Genomic DNA, 18,808 nt, shown 5'->3' on the forward strand with positions numbered 1-18,808 from the left:
ATGTGCCTGTTGTTGGGTCTTAGCAACCAGATAGATTTTCTCCATGATAATCTATCCCTAACCTGGTTTTTCAGATCTTCCAACAGTGCAATCATAGCCAGTGTAACTGAGTCCATCCACTTTACTAGTCATACTCTTCTCTTTCCTTCCACCTTGCCCAGCATTACAGCCTTATCCAGACAGCTAGGTCTTTGCATAATGTGTACAAAGTAGAATAATTTGAGCCTTATTATTCTGCCTTGAGTGGGAACTCGGGTGATTTGATGATCCATTTGCTTGTTTTCTTAGCTGTCCACAGTATTCTCAGGAGTCTTCTCCAACACCTAAAGTTCAGAAGCATCAATACTCTTCCTATCTTGTTTCTTTAAAGTCCAACTTTCACTTTCATATTTTGTCACAGGGAATACCGTTACTGCACTATTCTGAACTTTGTAGGCATAGATCTATCACAGCATTTGAATATCTTTTCCAAGTCCTTCATGGCTGCTCTACCAAGTGCTAGTCTGTAGCGTATTACTTGACTGCTTGTTCCTTTACTGTTGATGGTTGATCAAGGCAGAAACTATCCACCACTTCACTATCTTCATTGTCAGTTGTAAGGCTGCTTGTTCTACCTGTTGTCATTCGTTGGTTTTCTTTAGATTTAATTTTAGTCCCAGTTTTTCACTCTGCCTCTTGACTTTTACTACTAGAGCTTGCAGATCCTTTGCCTTTTTAGCTATCAGGGTAGGGTCATCAGCATAGCATGGGTTATTGGTGTTTCTTCCCCCAGTTTTAAAACTATGCTCATCTTCTTCCAGGCCAGCTTCCCTTAATGTATGTTCAGCATATCAGTTGAATAAATAAGGGGAGAACATACAGCCTTGTCTCATCCTTTGCCAGTCTGGAGCCATTTGTTTTACTATGTTCTGTCTATACTGTGGCTTCCTGACCTGTATATAAGTTTCTCATAAGGACAATGAGATGTTCTGGGATTCCTATTTTTCTAAGCACATTCCAGAGTTTGACATGATCAACATAATCAAACGGCAATCTATAAACAATGAAGCATATATTGTACTGACTTCTTTTTGATATTTAGCTTTCTCAATTACCCAGTATGCATCAGCAATATCTTGTGTTCCCTCGTCTTTTCTAAAGCAAGCTTGAACATCTGGCATATCTTTTTAGTTAAATACGCAAAAATAAGAAATAAAGTACAGCAAGGTTTTTGAGAGGATTGAGTCATATTTTCAATTTATTTGTAAATGTGCATAGAACTGCATGGTTATTCAGTATAATTTGTATGAATACCATACAAACTGTCAAAAAAGTAAATTCCATTAAACTGAGAAGCTGTTTCCAGAAGTATCTCTTACTGCTATCAACTGAATATTTTTCAGTTATTCTAACTTACTTTCATTTCTTCCCTCTCTTTTTGTTGAGGAAAAAAACTAACAATTGGAAAACAGGAAGGTATTATCATTTTCTACCCCATAAAATGATAAGGCAATGGTAAACCACTCCTGTATTTTTACCTAGAAAACCACCTGGATAAAATATGGGGAAAATCTATGTGGTCACTCAAAAGCAACTTGATGGCACATAATCACCCATTAAGATTCTATGAATGAGAAAAACCTTGACCAAGCAAAGGCCTTTCTAACACAACTTAGCGACAGTATTCACACATCTCAGTAACCCCTAATGTGGTTTGGTTTCGGATTAATCTATTATATGAACCTAGTCAAGCTGTAAGGCAGGCATTCAGTTCAGAACTACTCTGGTTTTTAAGAGGGAATAAGATAAATAGATCTTATTCCCCCTTAAAAACCAGAGAGTCAGTCATAAGTACATATACACAGGCCTCCATCATTCACATCACAAATTTCAGTACAAATTCCAAAGATACATTTACATACACATTTCAGTTAAAGGGAAGTAAATCTTGGAGTAAAAGGTCTACGATTACTGTATAAGCACTGTCCATTTTCTGAATTATAAACAATTTATAAGATGTACAATTGAACCCAAAATCTGCAGTTTCGTCAATTACCTTTTACCTAACGCTTGGGTGCATCTTACCTGTATATTAAAGGCAACCACCTTTTCAACTCATGTTTTGATAACTATCCTTCCTACCTCCTTCAGCGGTCTTTTCTTCTGCAAAACCATGTTTCCTGGCATACACTGGTGCAGTTAACTAATTTACTTACTTGGATTTAACGGCACAGTAAGCATCTGTAACTGTCCAGTCAGCTGCCTTCTGACTATGAAGCGCTCTTCAAAAAAAGATGCAAGCAAAAAAACAGCTCCAATGTATCCTTATTACATTAACATTTAATATTAGACTTGCTTGTAGCTATCCCTCACCTGCCATAGCTCGGGATGGTCAGTTGGTGGCTTTCTAGGCTGCAGACTGCTGCGTTTTGGCCCAGAGGTCAAGTCCTAATGCTAAGCCATTTTACCGTGCAAGCCGCAGTTAGAGGAGGCAGTTGCAATGCTCCAAGCCGTATTATGGCAGGCGAGGGATGACAGAGGATGCTTTCTCCCCAAAAGCTGTGCGCGGCTTTTCAAAAACATTGGTCTAACCTATGATAAACCGGAGTTCGCTTTTGACATTTATCCAGAGCCTCACTGCCAAAGTACAAATCGCCAATGTAACAATAGGAGAAAATCTCGTGCTCGCTTAATCAGTTGGGGTTGGCCCAGAAAAAGAAACAGAAAGGATAGACCTGGGTGGTTTAGACTTCCCAAGTCTACCAACCCGTAGGATCTTTCTCTTAACAACCACGTAATAAAGTTCCAGCAGGTAAAACAATGTCATCTATTGAACTTACAAGAGGCAGAGGGGAGGAAAGAGGTCGATAACCCGGCATAAAAGCAGCGTAATTTAGCATCTTAATTATTTCTACCATTAATGGGTAAAGCAGTTAAACAGAGATTGAATTAAGTATGAACAGCGGCTATACTTCCAGCTTATCTTCGGGGCCCAGATAAGAAATACAGTCATTTGCTCCAAGGCCTCTTCCAAGAAACTAAAACCCAATATGAAGAAAAGTTTCCCAACTCAGGAGAGTTTTGATGTAATGATTAACCTTATTCACCGAACGCTCAGGAACCATAGCTTGGGCAGGGCTTATTATGCCATCCGGTGTACTTTTATCTACCCGCAAGTCTCACTATCTTCACTAGGGCTTCCTCGCACATAAAGAGGCACAGGCTGTGGCCCAGCAGAATCGTTGCAGAAACGAGGGCGGGAAAAGAGCTCCCATTTCCCACCAACGTTCGAAGGGCGCTTCTTGTCTGACGGTGTTCTGAGCTTGGTTCTTGCATCTCCGTGGTGAGGAAGCGGATCACGAAGCCATTCGGCTTTGCTGCTAGACACACAGGGCTACAACTGAGCTCTGGGCCAGCTAGCTCGGGCGCGACAAGGCCGAGCAGCGAAACGCGGCTTTCCCGCCGCCCCTCGTGGGGCCGAGGGAGGCAGCGGCAGCTACTCTTGTTCAATAACAATTCCCGCCGGACGGGAGGGGGGAGTTATTGCCATGGCAACCTGGGCCCGCCTCTTGGGACTAGGCCGCCACGGCGGCGGCCTAACAGCTATGGAGAGCGGTGGTAGTTTGACCGGTTTGGCCGCCGGGAGCCCTGAAGATCCCGGCCCAGTCCCGAGGCCTGCGATCGACCCTCCCGTTCTCTCGACAGGTAGTGGCGGTAGCTCTTGGCGGCACCTGGAGGTTCAGGGCGGGCACCCTTCAGGGAGGATTCGCCCGACCGAGACCTGAGAAGCGCGAGAGACGGAGCCGAAGAGAGGCTGAGGCTTCGGGCGCGTGGCTCGGGATCCCGCTCCTGGGGCTTCCGCGCGGCGCACAGGCGATTCCTCTGCACGCTCGCGCGCCTCTTACCCCCTTGATGGCGTGACAGGAGCTTCCGTTTGTTTTTTAATTTTTCAACCCTCTGTTCCAACTTAGAAGTTTCCTAGTCAAATTCCAAAACGAGAAGGAATGTCAACATTCCATTAAAATTTAGCAACACACACAAGCCGCCATAAAGAGAGAACAACGTCCAGAAACGGAAAGCAGCACAAGGCCAAGTCGAGTCCTGTTTACTTTTAGTAAAATAGAAAGAAAAAGCTTCACTCTATATTCTGTGGGTTTAGGGCCAAACCAATGTGAGTTACAGCCTAGATTTTTGGTCTCCCAAAGTCCAGGCAAACTATTAAAGGGCAAGAGAGAATAGAAAAAGGCAAATGTTATGGAGCTAGCCTTAAAAAAGCCCTGTGGTTGACAGAATGCAAGGCTCCAACAAGGATGACTGAAATGTGTGCCAAGGGTTCTGTAAGAAAATAGATTTCAAGGGAAGTGGAAGCTCAAAAGAGAAATTTGAAAGAGATGATGATTCAGGCTGTTGAAGCTGTCTATTTTTTCCCCAGATTCCAGAGCAGAGGTGAAAAAGTCCAGTGTGATGGTGGATAAGCTGTACCAAACTACCCATGCTACAATCATATATTATTTCAGTCTTCATTTTCAATTCTCAAATCACCACACTGCGTTTTGAAATAGCCAAATCTTAGAAGAGCTATAATTTCTCACATTGCAGAACCAACCTGAGAAATCTTGTGTGTCCCCCAAGTCATTACTCATGATCAATTAATTGTAGTTTTATACACTGCCTGTTTCTATCTATCCAAGATGCTATAGCGTGTGTGTGTGTTAAGTATCTGGTATAGTTGCATTATTATTATTATTCTTTCAGAAATACCAGAGTTTGCTGTCATGAATGAGGAACCTGCCACAATTTGTTTCAATGAAGATGATTATTACTGTCCTGTCTGCCAAGATGTGTTCAAAACACCTGTCAGGATTTCCATTTGTCAACATGTGTAGGTATCTGACTAACCCATTTTTCAGTGTTTTTCTTCTTTCCCTCCCACTCTTCCTTTTTATTGATAGAATATGTCTACAGTAGTAATATTACTCCTTTTCCACTCATTCCAGTTTCAAGGTGCTGAATTGAGGCATAAAATGGTTGAAAAATGGGACTGCTTCAGCTGCACCCTCTCTGCTGCTCCTACATTTTTTTATATATCCCCTTGGCAAGGTTCATGAAATAAGGGCATCATGCTAGTGGATCCAATCTTGATAGAACCAACTCAGGGCTTAAAACTGGTGTTATTACTATGTCTGAAAAACAAAACCAGGAAATGTGAGCTGCTCAGTCACCACAAACATAACTGAGATACCATCCAAAAAGAAGCATTCAGCAAACTGTAACTGCCATGGGACCTATGAATTAGTATTTTTTCTATGGTTAGTGTAAAATTGCTTTAGCATATCATGTGAGCATTCTTATATGCTGGTATGGAACAATTTCTAACAGTGGCCAACCAGGACACAAGGAACTCTTTTTCTGTTGTTTCCTTGCAAGTTTAGAGGTATTGTAGAGAATAAAGAAGATGACCTTAACAGAAATATGCAGGAACTGTTACCTAGGCAAAAGGGGCTGAAACATTTTTTAAGTCCAAAACTACAAGATAATATTTGGAAGCAGCTCGGGCAGACACCCCCCTAATTCACTGAAATATAAGAAGGAGGAGCAGATACAGCACAGTCAGACTTGCAGGTTTCTGTTATAGCTAATCTCAATAAAAGTAGCTTTAGCCTTGCTGTGGAATTGATTTTCTGGTCTGGTCTACCTAGTGGGGCTGACATATTTTCTGCTTCTAATAATGATTAATAGCCATTGATGTTCTCCTAGAATCTAATTCTTTTTTACACATTTAAATTGATGATTATTATCACATCTTTCCTGATTAGCCTCCATTAGCGTAGGTCCCATCACAATATATATATGAAATTAAGATGGTGATGATTTGTCTTAGAGAATGTCATTTCTTTGACTCTGATTTGCCATTTTCTTTCCTATCATTCACTGCCACTTTATATTTGGTTAAGATTTTGTAGGAAATGTTTCTTAATGGCTATGAAAGAAGGTGGAACACACTGTCCATTATGTCGAGGCATTGTAACCAGAAAAGAAAAGGCCCGTCCCAACAGGGCCTTAGATGTTGAAAACAACATGAAGAAGTTGGTGGGGAGTTGTAGATGCTGTGAAAAACAGGTATAGTAGATGCAAAATAGTTACTTTTAAAAGTGGATAATTGTTGCAAATATATGCATACTTATTTAATCCAGAGGATCTCCCAAACTTGTAGAGCAAGTTTGGGATTATTGGGAAGAAAGCAAATCCAGTCTATCAGCGGTTCAAAAGCAAATAGACGCACTTGGATGCACCCCAAAATTGCATAAACGATTTGATATACTCTTATCTACTCTTTGAGATTATTATTTTTTATTTATTATCCTACCTGTTTTTGGTCAGCTCAAGATAGCATACATATCTAATACTCCTGACTTCTGTTTTTCTCACAACAATAACCCTGTTAGGTGAGTTGTGCTGAAAGAGACTGACCCAAAATCTCCCAGCCATCTTTCATGCCTAAGGGAGAATAGAACTCATGGTTTCCCAGTTGCTAGTCTCTCCCAACCTCTTAACCACAACACTAAACTAGCTTTCTGAATTTTTTTTTTCATATCAGTATTCTAAAATCTAAATGAAATATATCTTCATTTGCAGATTAGATTCTCTCGTATGAGACAGCATTATAAATCATGTAAGAAGTATCAAGATGAATATGGTGTTTCTTCTGTAATTCCAAACTTAGACATATCTCAGGATTCAACAGGAAACAGGTAACATGTAGTTAGTTTTATAATTTTTTCAAAGAATATCCAAATCAAATGTTAACGCCTGCTTTAGATTTGGCATGGGGAATGTTTATAGCATAGAATTTTCTTCATGATGATGGCTGAAAAACAGAGTTGATACACTCTATAATGGTGTTTCCAAATCTTTTTAGGACAGGGCTAAAATAAATCTTTATCTTTGAACTTTGGAACTCTGGTTCAACTATGAAATAAAATTTTGAAAAATTTCCTTATCATGTAATTCAGAGTGTAAGCATTTGTTCTACTGTAATTGTGATCTGTTTTAGAACATTTAAGATTCTGCTATGTGTATGGTTGATAAGATTACTATTCTTACGTAAGACGACTTTTTAAAAAATATTTGAGCTAAAGTAGAGAAAAAGCACTATGTCAATGTATTGTTCAAGATCTGAGTATAACTGCATCAGCATTTGCCTTTTTAAATGCATTTCTTCAGATTTCTTAAATGTTTGAATGGAGATAAGAGCTACTGTCAGCTGTCTGAGGTCAGCGAGGTCAGGAAACAAACAGCAAGAGTTTCAGAAATGCCACTTTACTGTTGTAGGGTATAATAATAGAATCCTGAAAGCCTGCCAGAATATTCCTCTGCCCCCTCTTATACCAAACAGAATCAAGTTCGGATTGTTTTGAGTTTCTTTCTCATGCCTTCTCCTTTGTTATTTACTTCCTTGTAGTAATTCTTGTAGTAATTCTTGCATTCTTCATCAAGGTTATCTCCATTCTCCTCTGCAGCTGTTGAGTTTTATGACATTTATTACTTAATTTTTCACTGGAATGCAGACATATTTTTTATTCTTTTTACTTGACACGATCAGAGAGTTGGACTAATATCTGAACAAGCAGTTCATTTCAACCTGTTATAGTTATTTGTAGGTGTCAAGTTTCCACTTGTAAATTTAAAGTTATGTCAAGGTGGTCTTCTTTATTACAATTAAATTTTGTTATTTAGAAATTAAAACCTGACGCCTGGTTTGTTATCTTGGTGTACTGACTAGGCACAGAGCATGTTTGCATAACATAGAAAGTCACTCTAGTTGATTCATGGGAATGCATGTGTTGCTGTCTTTTGCGCAACCTGCAGTTCCTTAGCCTTTTCCTCTAAGTTTAAAAATGTCTTTATTTCTGAACTAATCCTCAGGAGAAATTTAAGAGATAAAGCAACTATTCCTTATTTTGAATATGTCACTAATTTTACTGATAAAACTCACTGAATGTACTATTATTTCATTCATTTTTATATATTCTTATTGGCTGCTTTGCATAACTACTTCAAGGTTCAATCATATACATAAATATTATCATTAATATTAAATATGTTAGAGGAAATGTTGTAATTATACAGCCATGATAAAAGTGACAGCAAGTGGCAACACCTGGACGTTTTGTCTGAAGTTGTAAACAGGGAAGCAAGGACAGATCTGGTTAGTATTTGGAGAACCACATGAAACCCAAGGTCTGTAGGCTATACTGGGAAGTTGAAATGCATGTCCATCTAGTCACCTGCAGTTTAACTTGACTTGAGAGCATTTTCACTAGTATATTTTAACAACTATTAGAAAAAAAATGCTACCTCCTTGGTTCCTGTTTCTGTTTCCTCCAATTGTAAGCTTGTGTGTGTGTGTGTGTGTGTGTGTGTGTGTGTGTGTCTATGAGTACAGTCAAAGAAATTATATAGATTAGACTATCCTCCAGGTAACCCTGATAGAAGTAATATTGTCCACATACTTTATTCAAATGAATTTTGTTTATCAAATTTAGAGACACCACTTATCAACCAGAGTTACAGGGATTTATCTATTAATCATAATGTTCAGAATTTTAAATTTTCTTTAAAATAAATTCTCACTCAGTTTTAGGAGTGATTCTTCTACTTCGGAAGTGGGAGAAAATTCTAATCTACATGTTCCTGAAGAACCTGCAAGGTAGAAATAACCCTGGATATTAATAACTATTGGGTTCTATGACTAGAAAGAGGGTGGACAGTTACTCAACAGAAATATATACCAAAATGATATGAAATTCAGAACACATTTTTGTGAAGAGCTAATTTTTAAAGTACTGTATGAACTAGTAAACAAATAGTTATTGCAATAGGTGCCAAATTAAAAGCTATTTTTGGTAATAATACAATTATTCTAGATCACTGATCATGGGAGCCAGGATAATGGGAAAGTTGCACCTTCCTTCCCCTAGGAAGAGCACATTCTTCCTCCCTGGAAGTACTCCATGGTAAGGGAAACAGCAGTGGCCCTAGTCATTGGTAGAAGAATAAATTGCCAGCAAGCCTTTGTGCACCCCACCCTGAAAAAAAACAACAGCCCTCTATCAATTTCCTGTAACTACAAGAAGCAAGAGAGGGATACTCTAATCTCTGCTACCAGTCAGAGGTGCTGTCTCTGTCAATCACTACAGCTGACTGTTGTCAGTATTGCAAAAGTACACCTAATTGGTCCCTTGTTGCAAACAGCAGATGCTCCTGTGAATTTGTTTTTCATCCATTGAATTCCTTATACATATTGCATGCTGCTTCTCTATTTTTTATTTTTGTGACTCTGTTGTTGTTTGTATTTCAGTGAGCAGCCTACATTCAAATGCCCTCTGTGTCAAGAAAGTAACTTCACAAGGCAGACTCTATTGGATCATTGTAATGACAGGCATCTTTATCAAGTAGATCCAGTAGTGAGTACATGTGTAAAAACTTGTATGTAAAATAATAAAAAGTCTTGTGGCACATTAACTCAAATGGTATAACAAAGAGTTAATATTTAAGGATACAAGTTTTAATTACTTATGTTATTTTTGTTATTACTAATAAAGTGCCATAAGTACGTAAGCAGTGCACTGCTGGATCATATCACTGGCCCATGAAGTCCAGTCATCTGTTCTCACAGTGGCCAACTAACTGCACAAAGAATTGCACTAGTTTCCCAGCTAATGGCCTTCAGAGGCAGTCACACTGCCATCAAGGTTATTAGCCATTGATCCCAAGACTTCCATGTATTGGTGCAACCCTTTTTTGAAGCCAACTAAGCTGGTAGATAGCACTACATATCATGGTAGTGAATTCCAAAGTTTAAGTATGTGTGGTGTAAAAATTTAAAAAAAAAACTTTACCCTCCGAAGAATACATACAATAGTAAGTTCCTTTCTGAAATTATGTAAATTCCAAGACATGTTAAATAAGAGAGAATGAAGTGCCCTATTTCTCCTCGAGATTCATTCTGACCCAGTTAAATATCCCCTTCCCCCTGTAGACTATAGATCATTCTTTCTTCTTTGCCACTTTTTTTTCAAATATTTAAACTGTAATTTTAGAACTTTTTACCTCTTTTTACTTTGACAGAACTTTTCCATTTTCAATAATAATAGTATTTTCACTTTATTTTTTCTCAAATTTGGAACAGTTCATTCCTTGAAAAGCACACAGAAGTTGCATTTAATTCAGTGGACATACCTGAGCACCTAAAATATATAGATTTGGCAAGATTATACCAAGCTTTATATTGACATTGCAGAACTGGGTGGGAGTGATTAGGTTTTTAAAAAATGTCTACTCAAGCTTACCCAAGCTGACTACATGGACACATTTGTGTTATTTTCCTGGCAACAGTTCAGAAATTCAGTAGTTTGGTGTTACCTTCTTCCCAGGCCTATATCCCTGGGATTTCCTGGTGCTTTTTCATCCAATTGCTAACTGGGTCAGATTCTGCTTAGCTTTTTCAAGCTCAACCAAAGATGGCTTGGTACTGGTACTGGTGGAGATTAGTTGCTTTTTTAAAGAAAAAAATCACCTTTACCCACATTCTAAAAGGCTCCTTAACCTTATGGGTAGAGCATGACTAGTATTTTCTCTTTTAAAAATGGAAATACTAGATGTACTTTTAAAATACAGAGATGTGTCTTCTGTTCATATTCCTTCTGTTACTGTCTATTTGTTAGAATCAAATACCAAATATTATAATAACAACAACAACAACCGTTGGCATTGACAAAATCACCATCAGTCAATTGCAAAAGAGAGCTTTACTTGGAACAGCTTTACGTCCTGCAACAATATCTTTAACACCATCAAACAACATCTGCCTATCCCAAGTCCTTGGGAAGGACTTGATAAGTGGATAAAAATGCCAAATACAGTCTAAACATCTAGCTGACTGTGCGACCAACAATAATTTATTAAATTTCTATGCTGCCCAACTATCAGCAACATTGTTTAATTGAAGGAACCCAGAGCATGCCAACCCTGTAGAATCAAATTGGCCAGGCAGATGCTATGGGAGACAGGCGGACCCTCAAGTAACTAGGCCCTATGCTATGTAGGACTTTATAGGTAACAACCAGCACCTTAAATCATACCTGGAAGCAAAGGGGCCACCAGTGCAGCTCGTGAAGCAGAGGTGTTACATGGGCATACTCAGGCATGCCCATCGCTGCTCGCACCGCCGCATTCTGGGCTATTTGAAACTTCCAGGTGGTCTTCAAGGGCAGCTCCATGTACAGCAAATTTTAGTGGGCAAACTGCAAGGTGACTAGGGCATGAATGACTGTCTGAAGGGCCCCCCGATCAAGGAAAGGGTGCAACCGGCGCAGCAGATGGAATTGTGCAAAGGCCTTCCTGGCTACAGCTGACATCTGCTCTTGAAGCAGGAGCTGCAAGTCCAGGAAGACCCCCAGATTGCATACCAACCTTGAAGGGGGAAGAGCTACCCCATCCAAGGTCAGAGATGGAATATCTCCAGATCTGGGTGGCCCAAACACCCACAGCCATTCAGTCTTAGTAGAATTCAGTCAGAGGCAGTTCCTCCCCATCCAAACCTGCACAGCCTCCAGGCACTGGGACAGAACCTTGACAGCCCCACTTGGCTGGCCCAAGGTAGAAAGAAATAATTGGGCATCATTAGCATACTGATAATACTGAACCCCAAACCAGCAGATGACCTCACCCAGTGGTTTCATGTAAATGTTGAAAAGAGTGGGGAGAGAGAGTAGAATACTGTGACGCTGTGGCACCCCACACAGGAGGCACCTAGGGAGAGTTCTCTCCCGCCCTGCAGCTAGTTTCTATACAGCCTGAGATCATATAAAGTAGTATCAATCTACTGTTTGTTATTCTTTGAAAAACTATTTAATTTTTAATGGCAAATAAAGAGAAAATCAGGATTTTATGTATAAGGTGCTTCTGACTCTTTCTCATTTTTTAGGTCTGTCCTGTTTGTGTCACTCTTCCATGGGGAGATCCTAACCAGGTTACTAGAGATTTAGTTGGCCACTTAAATCAAAGGCATCAACTTGACTATGGAAATTTTATGGTAAGAAATTTGTATGATATTTTTTTCTGCTCTTGAAGACTGTATTAGATCTCCATGATCTTTGATTAACTTTTTTGAAGAAGTTCAGTAGTTGTAGTTGCCTATACCAGTAGTCTCCAGTTTAGGAAGTCTCGTTCTCAAGGTCTCTCCTTAAGTCAAATTTGTATGTAAGCCAGAACAGTATTATTGTATAATACTGTATAAGTAGTATTGTGTAATTAACGAACCATTGTGTATTTAATCAAATTTTGCTACAATAGGCTCCGTCCTTAATTATGAGTCATCAGGAAACCAGGCATTCTTAACCTGGAATGCTTTGGAATGCCTACAACTCTTAGAGTCTGGGGAATAGGATGGGAGCAACTATTCAAATATTTAGCAGAGGGAATGATATTGTAAGATTCCAGCCTGGTGTTTGAGGGAAAGACTAGGCTTTTCTTCCCTTCTTTCAAATTTCAGTCCATCCCTAGTTACAGTGAAGGTAGAAGTTTCAGATTAAATGTTCTATTCTATTATTTTTGTGATGACAGTTCAAATGCTGAGAAGATGCTGGACTTCATTCTGGATTAAATTGTTGAACTAGCATGTGTCACCAAATCTTGAGTGAGAGAAGTCAGAGTATTTATCTCATCTAGTTTTGCCAATCTGTATGCAGCAGTTGAGAGTTTAAAAGCCTGAGTGGTAGCAATTTATAGGAGTTATATTTTATTAATCAGATTCTACATCCAACTGTTGATTAACTTTGAATGCATGATTTTTTGTAGTTTATCTACCATACTGCTAACAGTTTCCTTTCTTGAACTAACTAGTTTGATCTTGAGACTAGCTATATATTGATATTGGTATATTGATAGTGGCTCATGATTTCATGATTGCCATGGCAACAATGTACCTTTCCTAATTAGTGTTTTGTCTCAGTAGGGCCCCCTCTGAATTTGGTATTCTGTTTGGGTAGGGTTACTGCACTGAAAGTAGAGAAATTATATCTAACTCCATTGTTACTGGATCCATCACTTTTCCATTGTCTTTGGAGTACAGGCTTCTATGGATTGTCATTGCTAAGTGATGCAGTCGTGCTTTACAACCACATCACTTAGGGACAGAAATTCCTGTCCCAATTGTCATAAGTCGAGGACTACCTGTAAAGGAGAAGTGAACTATTAATACAGAATGGAGAAAAATATTTTAACTTTGAATGAATTCAAGGATATTTGGGAACAATGCACTCAGAAATTTCTCTTAAGATTGTTTGCTACCGTAAAAATGGGTTAAAAGGAGAGATACAAGAGGATAAGACTAAGACTGAGGCTATGTTGAATGTGGATTTAAAAATGACAAGTTACAAGAATGATATGGAAAAAGATGTTACACTGGATTTACAAATGAATCCGGCTGATGTCTTAATAATTAAAAGGGACATACAAGTAATAAACCAGAAGAGTGACTTGGACAACTTTCTTATCTTGGACTTACAAAAGAGACATGTTAAGCTTATGAAGGAATTTCTGAGAAAAGACAAAGAGAAAATTAAAATAAATAAACTTTTGGGACACTATTTAAAGGGATGAAGGCTCAAGATTTTTAAAAGCAAAAGGAAGGAATATAAATAAAGTTGGCTTATTTGATCAAGGTTAAAATATATATGTTGTTTCTACTAGCTCTTAATGGATTTTTCTTGTCTAGGACTGAATGATGAGGCTTTAAAGATTTGTTTATAGATAAGACATAAGATATGGGAAGAAGAGATTTTTTGTTGTATTTTCAGAGAAAGTGTTAAGTTATGGTGTTAAAAGTAAAGTAAAGGAATACCAAGTTGGCTTATTTGATTAAGGTTAAAATATATATGTTGTTATTTCTGGTAACTCTTAGTGGACTTTTGCTGATTAGGACTGAATGTGAGGCTTTAAAATTTGTTTATAGATAAGAGATGAGATATGGGAAGAAGAGATCTTTTGTTATAATATTTGAGAAGGTGATAAGTTCAGAAATTGTTTGTACTTGTCCTGATGAAGGGGGAAGTCATTTCTTTATACATCTTTTTTCTTCCCCCCCCTTTTTTTTACTGTTTACTATTTCTTTATTTTTCTTTTCTTTTTGCATTTTTCTCCACACTTTTTATTTTTTTATTTTATATTTCCTTAGTTTGTATTAGCTTTTTATATTTATATCTGTAAACTATAATAAAAATTATTGTAAAAAAATTACTTATACTTTGAGGGGGAATAGTGTCTTCTGCAATCAAAAGTACTTAATATTGAATAGGAGAAGTATGTGCAGCTGTACAGTGTTTAACTCTTATTAAAATTACAGATGGTCTATATAGTTGTTAAACTTTCCGCACTTTTATTCTTCTGTCACTTATAATGCCTATAAGGCTTATAGACACTAAAATTAACATAAATACTTTTAACATAACTACTTTTAATATTTTGTATGAGGTACACACTTTTTAAATCCATGCTGATATGCCTTTTTACCATATATGATGCTGTAGCATATTGGTGAAACAAAAGACTTAACGTACCTTTGCTCATTAAATAGCCACACTGTAACTGTCTCCTCCCTGCCTTTTATCTGGGAATGGAAAGTGTTCTTTCATGCAAAACGTTCGGGGTTTAATACTAGACATCTCCAGTTAAAGCTGTTGGTATAGTATGCTTGGTAAAATGGAGAAATACTGTAGTCTATCCTGGAACAATGATAAGGAAGAAGAGAAAGTCCACATGTAAGTACTAAGGGGCAAAACAAAAATTGTAGTGTAAAAGGAACAAGTTCAAAACAACTGTGATGCAGGAGACAGAAACACCAGTAAACTTGTGAAATGATAGGATAGAAATGATCTCTCCATCTGAAAAAGCACACAATTCCACAATTACAAAAGCTGTCCACATACAGGAAGTCAAACCTTATGTCTTAAGATTTCTTCTCTCCCCTTTTAGAGAAGAACAGAGAGATTTGCAAAAGACCTTTGGACTAGGAAGTATCTTGAATTCTTTGAGTAATGGGAGGGTACACCAAAATCAAAGGAAGTTTCCTTCATGCTTTTGGAACCTGGACATAAATTCATTTAGTTTATTTTCAAAATCATTCTTGAAACATAAACAGAGTAAACGAATTTAACAATAGGCCTCTCTGCTGCTCTTAATATGAAGATAAATCTAAATAAAGATCAATCATATAAGAAATGGTATGTTTACAATTTTCTGGGTAATAATGCAGAATATTAGAGAAAAATTGCTTGATTTTGAAGGTTTTGTTCCTAATTCACTGCTACTTTGTTTGTTATTTAGAATCTTCAACTGGATGAGGAAACTCTGTTTCAAAATGCTGTTGAGGAATCTTGTCAAGTGAACCTTTGAAGCCTCTAATTTGCTTACATCACTACTATCTACAAGGGGGGTGGGAGTCAAGTCTGGTCTGATGTTAATAAAAAGGAACTCTGTATCCAATTCAGTAGCATTTATTTTCCCCTAGGCAAACTTCATTTTAAAATACTGTAAAAACATGTATTACTACATTGTAGTATGAAATATCTCTTCTCCAGCTAGTAGTAGAAATATTTCAAATATCTGGAGAAAATATCACTGCCTTTGAAAGAAGCGTTTTGCTTCTTTTGTTTTTTATTTAAATTCTTTGATTTTACAGAACTTTTTTTTAGTTGCAGTGGAATAAATTGTAATATATTAGAATGCAGATAAGGAGGATAATTATCCTTGTTTGAAAGTTTCATTTTTTCTTGCATACTTTGTATTTTGAAGTATATGTTAAAAGCTAAATGTTTTTATTGTGACCTGTAACTTAACATTGACTATTACATGCAGGGATTTTCTTAATTGTTTTCAAAAGTCTCTGAGTACAAAAAGCATTTACTGAGCCTAATAGATAGAATGCCAGAATTCAGAGGCTTGCAAGCTATGATGTGTTGGTCTAGAAAAATTAGATTCATTTCATAGCCTCTATCACTGTGCTTTTCTAAAACTGTTTCCCCCCCTAAGCATTACACTGATGTGATTAATACACAATCTTAAGACCTGTATATGACTTTAGGATGGCAGCATAATTCACCTGAGACGTTTATTAAAGTTTTTCCTCTTGCTTTATTAATAAAACAGAACAGAAATGTCAAATAGTAAGCTTCTAATACTTTGAAAATGTTATCTTACTAAGGCTGCTATTGTAATAAGAAAGAAGGAGGGTTTCATTTTAAAAAAAATGTAGTACTGTCTTAGGCCAATATTAAATTGATCTGATTCTAGTGTTTAAATTAACTAGAAATTTCCACTAATTGAACATATCCTGAAACCAAGTAAATGTCTTGCTTTCAAAACTAGTCTGAAAACTATCTTCATTGTAGCATTATGATTATGGATAAGCAGATTCATCTTGTATCACTGCATTGTTATTCTTGGTTTCCATTAAGCCTTAGGTTTTGCTCTATTTATATTCAGGGAATAAAGAGAATTTTAGAATGCAGATAATGGAATCTCTGCATGCATGCTCACGATTTGATTATTGCACATGTTCTCTTTTTGCTTTATTATTAAGCAGTATTATTTGAATTTGGTTTTTCTCTCAAACGCATCACTCTTTCATTGAAAATTTTTACAGACTGACCCAGATTTATGGATTTTTGCTTTATTATTAAGTAGTATTATTTGAATTTGGCTTTTCTCTCAAGCGCATCACTCCTTGATTGAAAAATTTTACAGACTGACCCAGATTTATGGATTTGCTTTTTCCCCCTACCCCCACCCCCCAGTTCTGTTTTGGGAAGAGCAATAACGTTTAATTGCACAGTTAACAACATAATTTTTTTTGTTCTGTATTTCCATGGAATAGATATTTTATTTCTTCCACAGAAATAACAACAGAAATTAGTAACTATTTTAAACACATTTCTGGATTGGGTTTAGGCTAGATAAACCTAAGTTAATTAGCACATGTAGAGAAAAAAGGGAAGGCACCAGTAGTAAACTACAAAAAGAAGTAATCAGACAATAAGCCTTTTATTAAATGATCAGAGCAGTGCAGAATACGAAGTACTGTGATTTCCTTCTGTACCCCCCCCCAGCAATAATTCATTTCTATTTCTCATTTCTTGTCATAACATTCAGTCAGTATGACTAATGATTCTGTATAAGGCAATGTTATTGGCAACATGAGAAATTAAACTAGCTGTTTATATCCTTCCTGGATTATGCCATAGAGGTTTCCACTTTTTGGCTGTTCAGGAAATTGGCAGGGTTACCTACAAGATGCTGCCTGTTGCAAGGCAATACTTAAAAAACAACAACAACTATTTGGTGAACTGTAGGAATTGGGGTACACTTTCACTAGAACATTCCTACTTTAGTAGAATGCCTCAGCTATAAAAACAAGCAAGGCAGCTTAGTTAGACAGATCTACATGTGAGTGACCTCTTCCTTTATACACTAGGGTGTGGGATATCAGTTAAATATTATGTCTGAGGGTTTTTTTACTGATTTTCCTTTAATTGCAGACATCACTGGCATTGAGGGTAAGTAATCAATTTCAGAATCAAATGTTTTCTTGAATGCATGCTAATTTCTCCACCAGTGCTGTTATCTTGTAAAACAAACAGTTGGAACAACTGGTTTTCTTTCAAGAAAGAGATGGCTAATCGCAAATTTATTATCTTAGGCCTTGTAGAGAAAAATTGATTTTAAAAAATAACAAAAGACAAATTCAATATATGGCTATTTCCTTAAGTTCCTAGCAACCTCCGAATTTATCTGAACAGCAGTGTATATATTTGTATAATAATAAATAATAAATTAACTGGAAGGATGCCTTGCTTTAAACAAAAGCCTTTTTAAAAAAATAACCCACATAATGTCAAATCCTATCCTCAGAAGGCATGAAAGGTGAAAGAAATGGACAAAAGGCATTGGTAACTAGAAATGCAAACTCAGATATGTAGCTTGATGTCAAGCTTACTAGGTTGGCAGATTCTTCGTGTTGCCAACCACGTACTGCTTCAGTTGTCCTTAAAAAGAAAACCAGCAGTGCAGTCATTTGGATTTTCAAGAGGGCAGGAGATATTACAACTAAATTTAAATTCCAATATATGCTTTATTAATTTTTTCATGAACAACTTGTTTTTGTACTTTCGTAGAGAAACTGAGCTGATGAATGAGCCAACATAAAGCAATTTATAGTGTACCTGAAAGAAATTATGTTCTGACAGGCATTTCTAGCAGTAAATAAGAACCTTGAGCAGAGATGGGCACTGGGCAGGCTTCAGGGCTGTGGGATCTTGTTTCTCTTGTTTGTTAGATTTACATCCTATTTTCCCACCAAGAACTCAGAACCGTGGGCTGAGAGAGTGACTGGTCTGAAGTCATGCCGTTAATTTCCAGGGCTGAGGGTAGATTTGAATGTTGATTTCCCTGATCCTAATCCAACAACTGCATCACACCAGAATCCTGAAACAATGTCTCAGATGATTGGCTAGCAAAGCCTATGAAAGCTGTAGGAATAGCTTTAAGAAAGTACCTTCAGGAAGAAGTACAATTTATGAAGGAAATAACATGTGAAATATGAGTGTGAGTGAGAGAGACTGTTCCTAATTGTCTGCTTAATATTTTAAACTGATTGAAGTATCTTGATTGGGATAAACCCAAGTAACGTGATGGTGAGGAAAGTATTTCTGGTTAACAATTTTGGTTTTTTTAAAGGAAGCAGAATACAAATTCATGGACCAACCAATTT

The 18,808-nt window shown here is 37.3% G+C and overlaps 1 protein-coding gene across 4 annotated transcripts; it reads left to right on the forward strand.

Annotated features, from left to right (window-relative positions):
- Window positions 1-2,907: 2,907 nt before the first annotated feature.
- On the forward strand, window positions 2,908-16,217 carry RNF138 (ring finger protein 138). 4 transcript variants are annotated; one of them, XM_088131044.1, is made up of 9 exons: window positions 2,908-3,322; window positions 3,685-3,911; window positions 4,735-4,861; window positions 5,934-6,099; window positions 6,616-6,731; window positions 8,618-8,689; window positions 9,341-9,446; window positions 11,969-12,076; window positions 15,367-16,217. In XM_088131044.1, the coding sequence occupies exons 3-9, from the start codon at window positions 4,755-4,757 to the stop codon at window positions 15,433-15,435; spliced, it is 744 nt and encodes a 247-aa protein (XP_087987170.1). In that variant the 5' UTR covers window positions 2,908-3,322; window positions 3,685-3,911; window positions 4,735-4,754; the 3' UTR covers window positions 15,436-16,217. The 4 variants fall into 4 exon arrangements, with proteins under 4 accessions (XP_087987170.1, XP_087987171.1, XP_087987169.1 ...); XM_088131045.1 differs by lacking the exon at window positions 3,685-3,911; XM_088131043.1 differs by having other exon boundaries at window positions 2,910-3,322; window positions 3,685-4,861.
- Window positions 16,218-18,808: the final 2,591 nt, after the last annotated feature.

This window comes from Python bivittatus, unplaced genomic scaffold (genome assembly GCF_059951505.1).
Source record: "Python bivittatus isolate LINGU-HERP-01145 unplaced genomic scaffold, Pbiv_v1 ctg000840_np1212, whole genome shotgun sequence".
Taxonomy (NCBI): domain Eukaryota; kingdom Metazoa; phylum Chordata; class Lepidosauria; order Squamata; family Pythonidae; genus Python; species Python bivittatus.

Excerpts from the sequence above, each read along its gene's own strand:
- RNF138 (XM_088131042.1), top strand. The coding sequence starts at position 3,528 with ATGGCAACCTGGGCCCGCCTCTTGGGACTAGGCCGCCACGGCGGCGGC. Across the intron at positions 9,447-11,968 it reads TTTATCAAGTAGATCCAGTA|GTCTGTCCTGTTTGTGTCAC; the intron begins GTGAGTACATGT and ends CTCATTTTTTAG. Across the intron at positions 12,077-15,366 it reads TTGACTATGGAAATTTTATG|AATCTTCAACTGGATGAGGA; the intron begins GTAAGAAATTTG and ends TTTGTTATTTAG.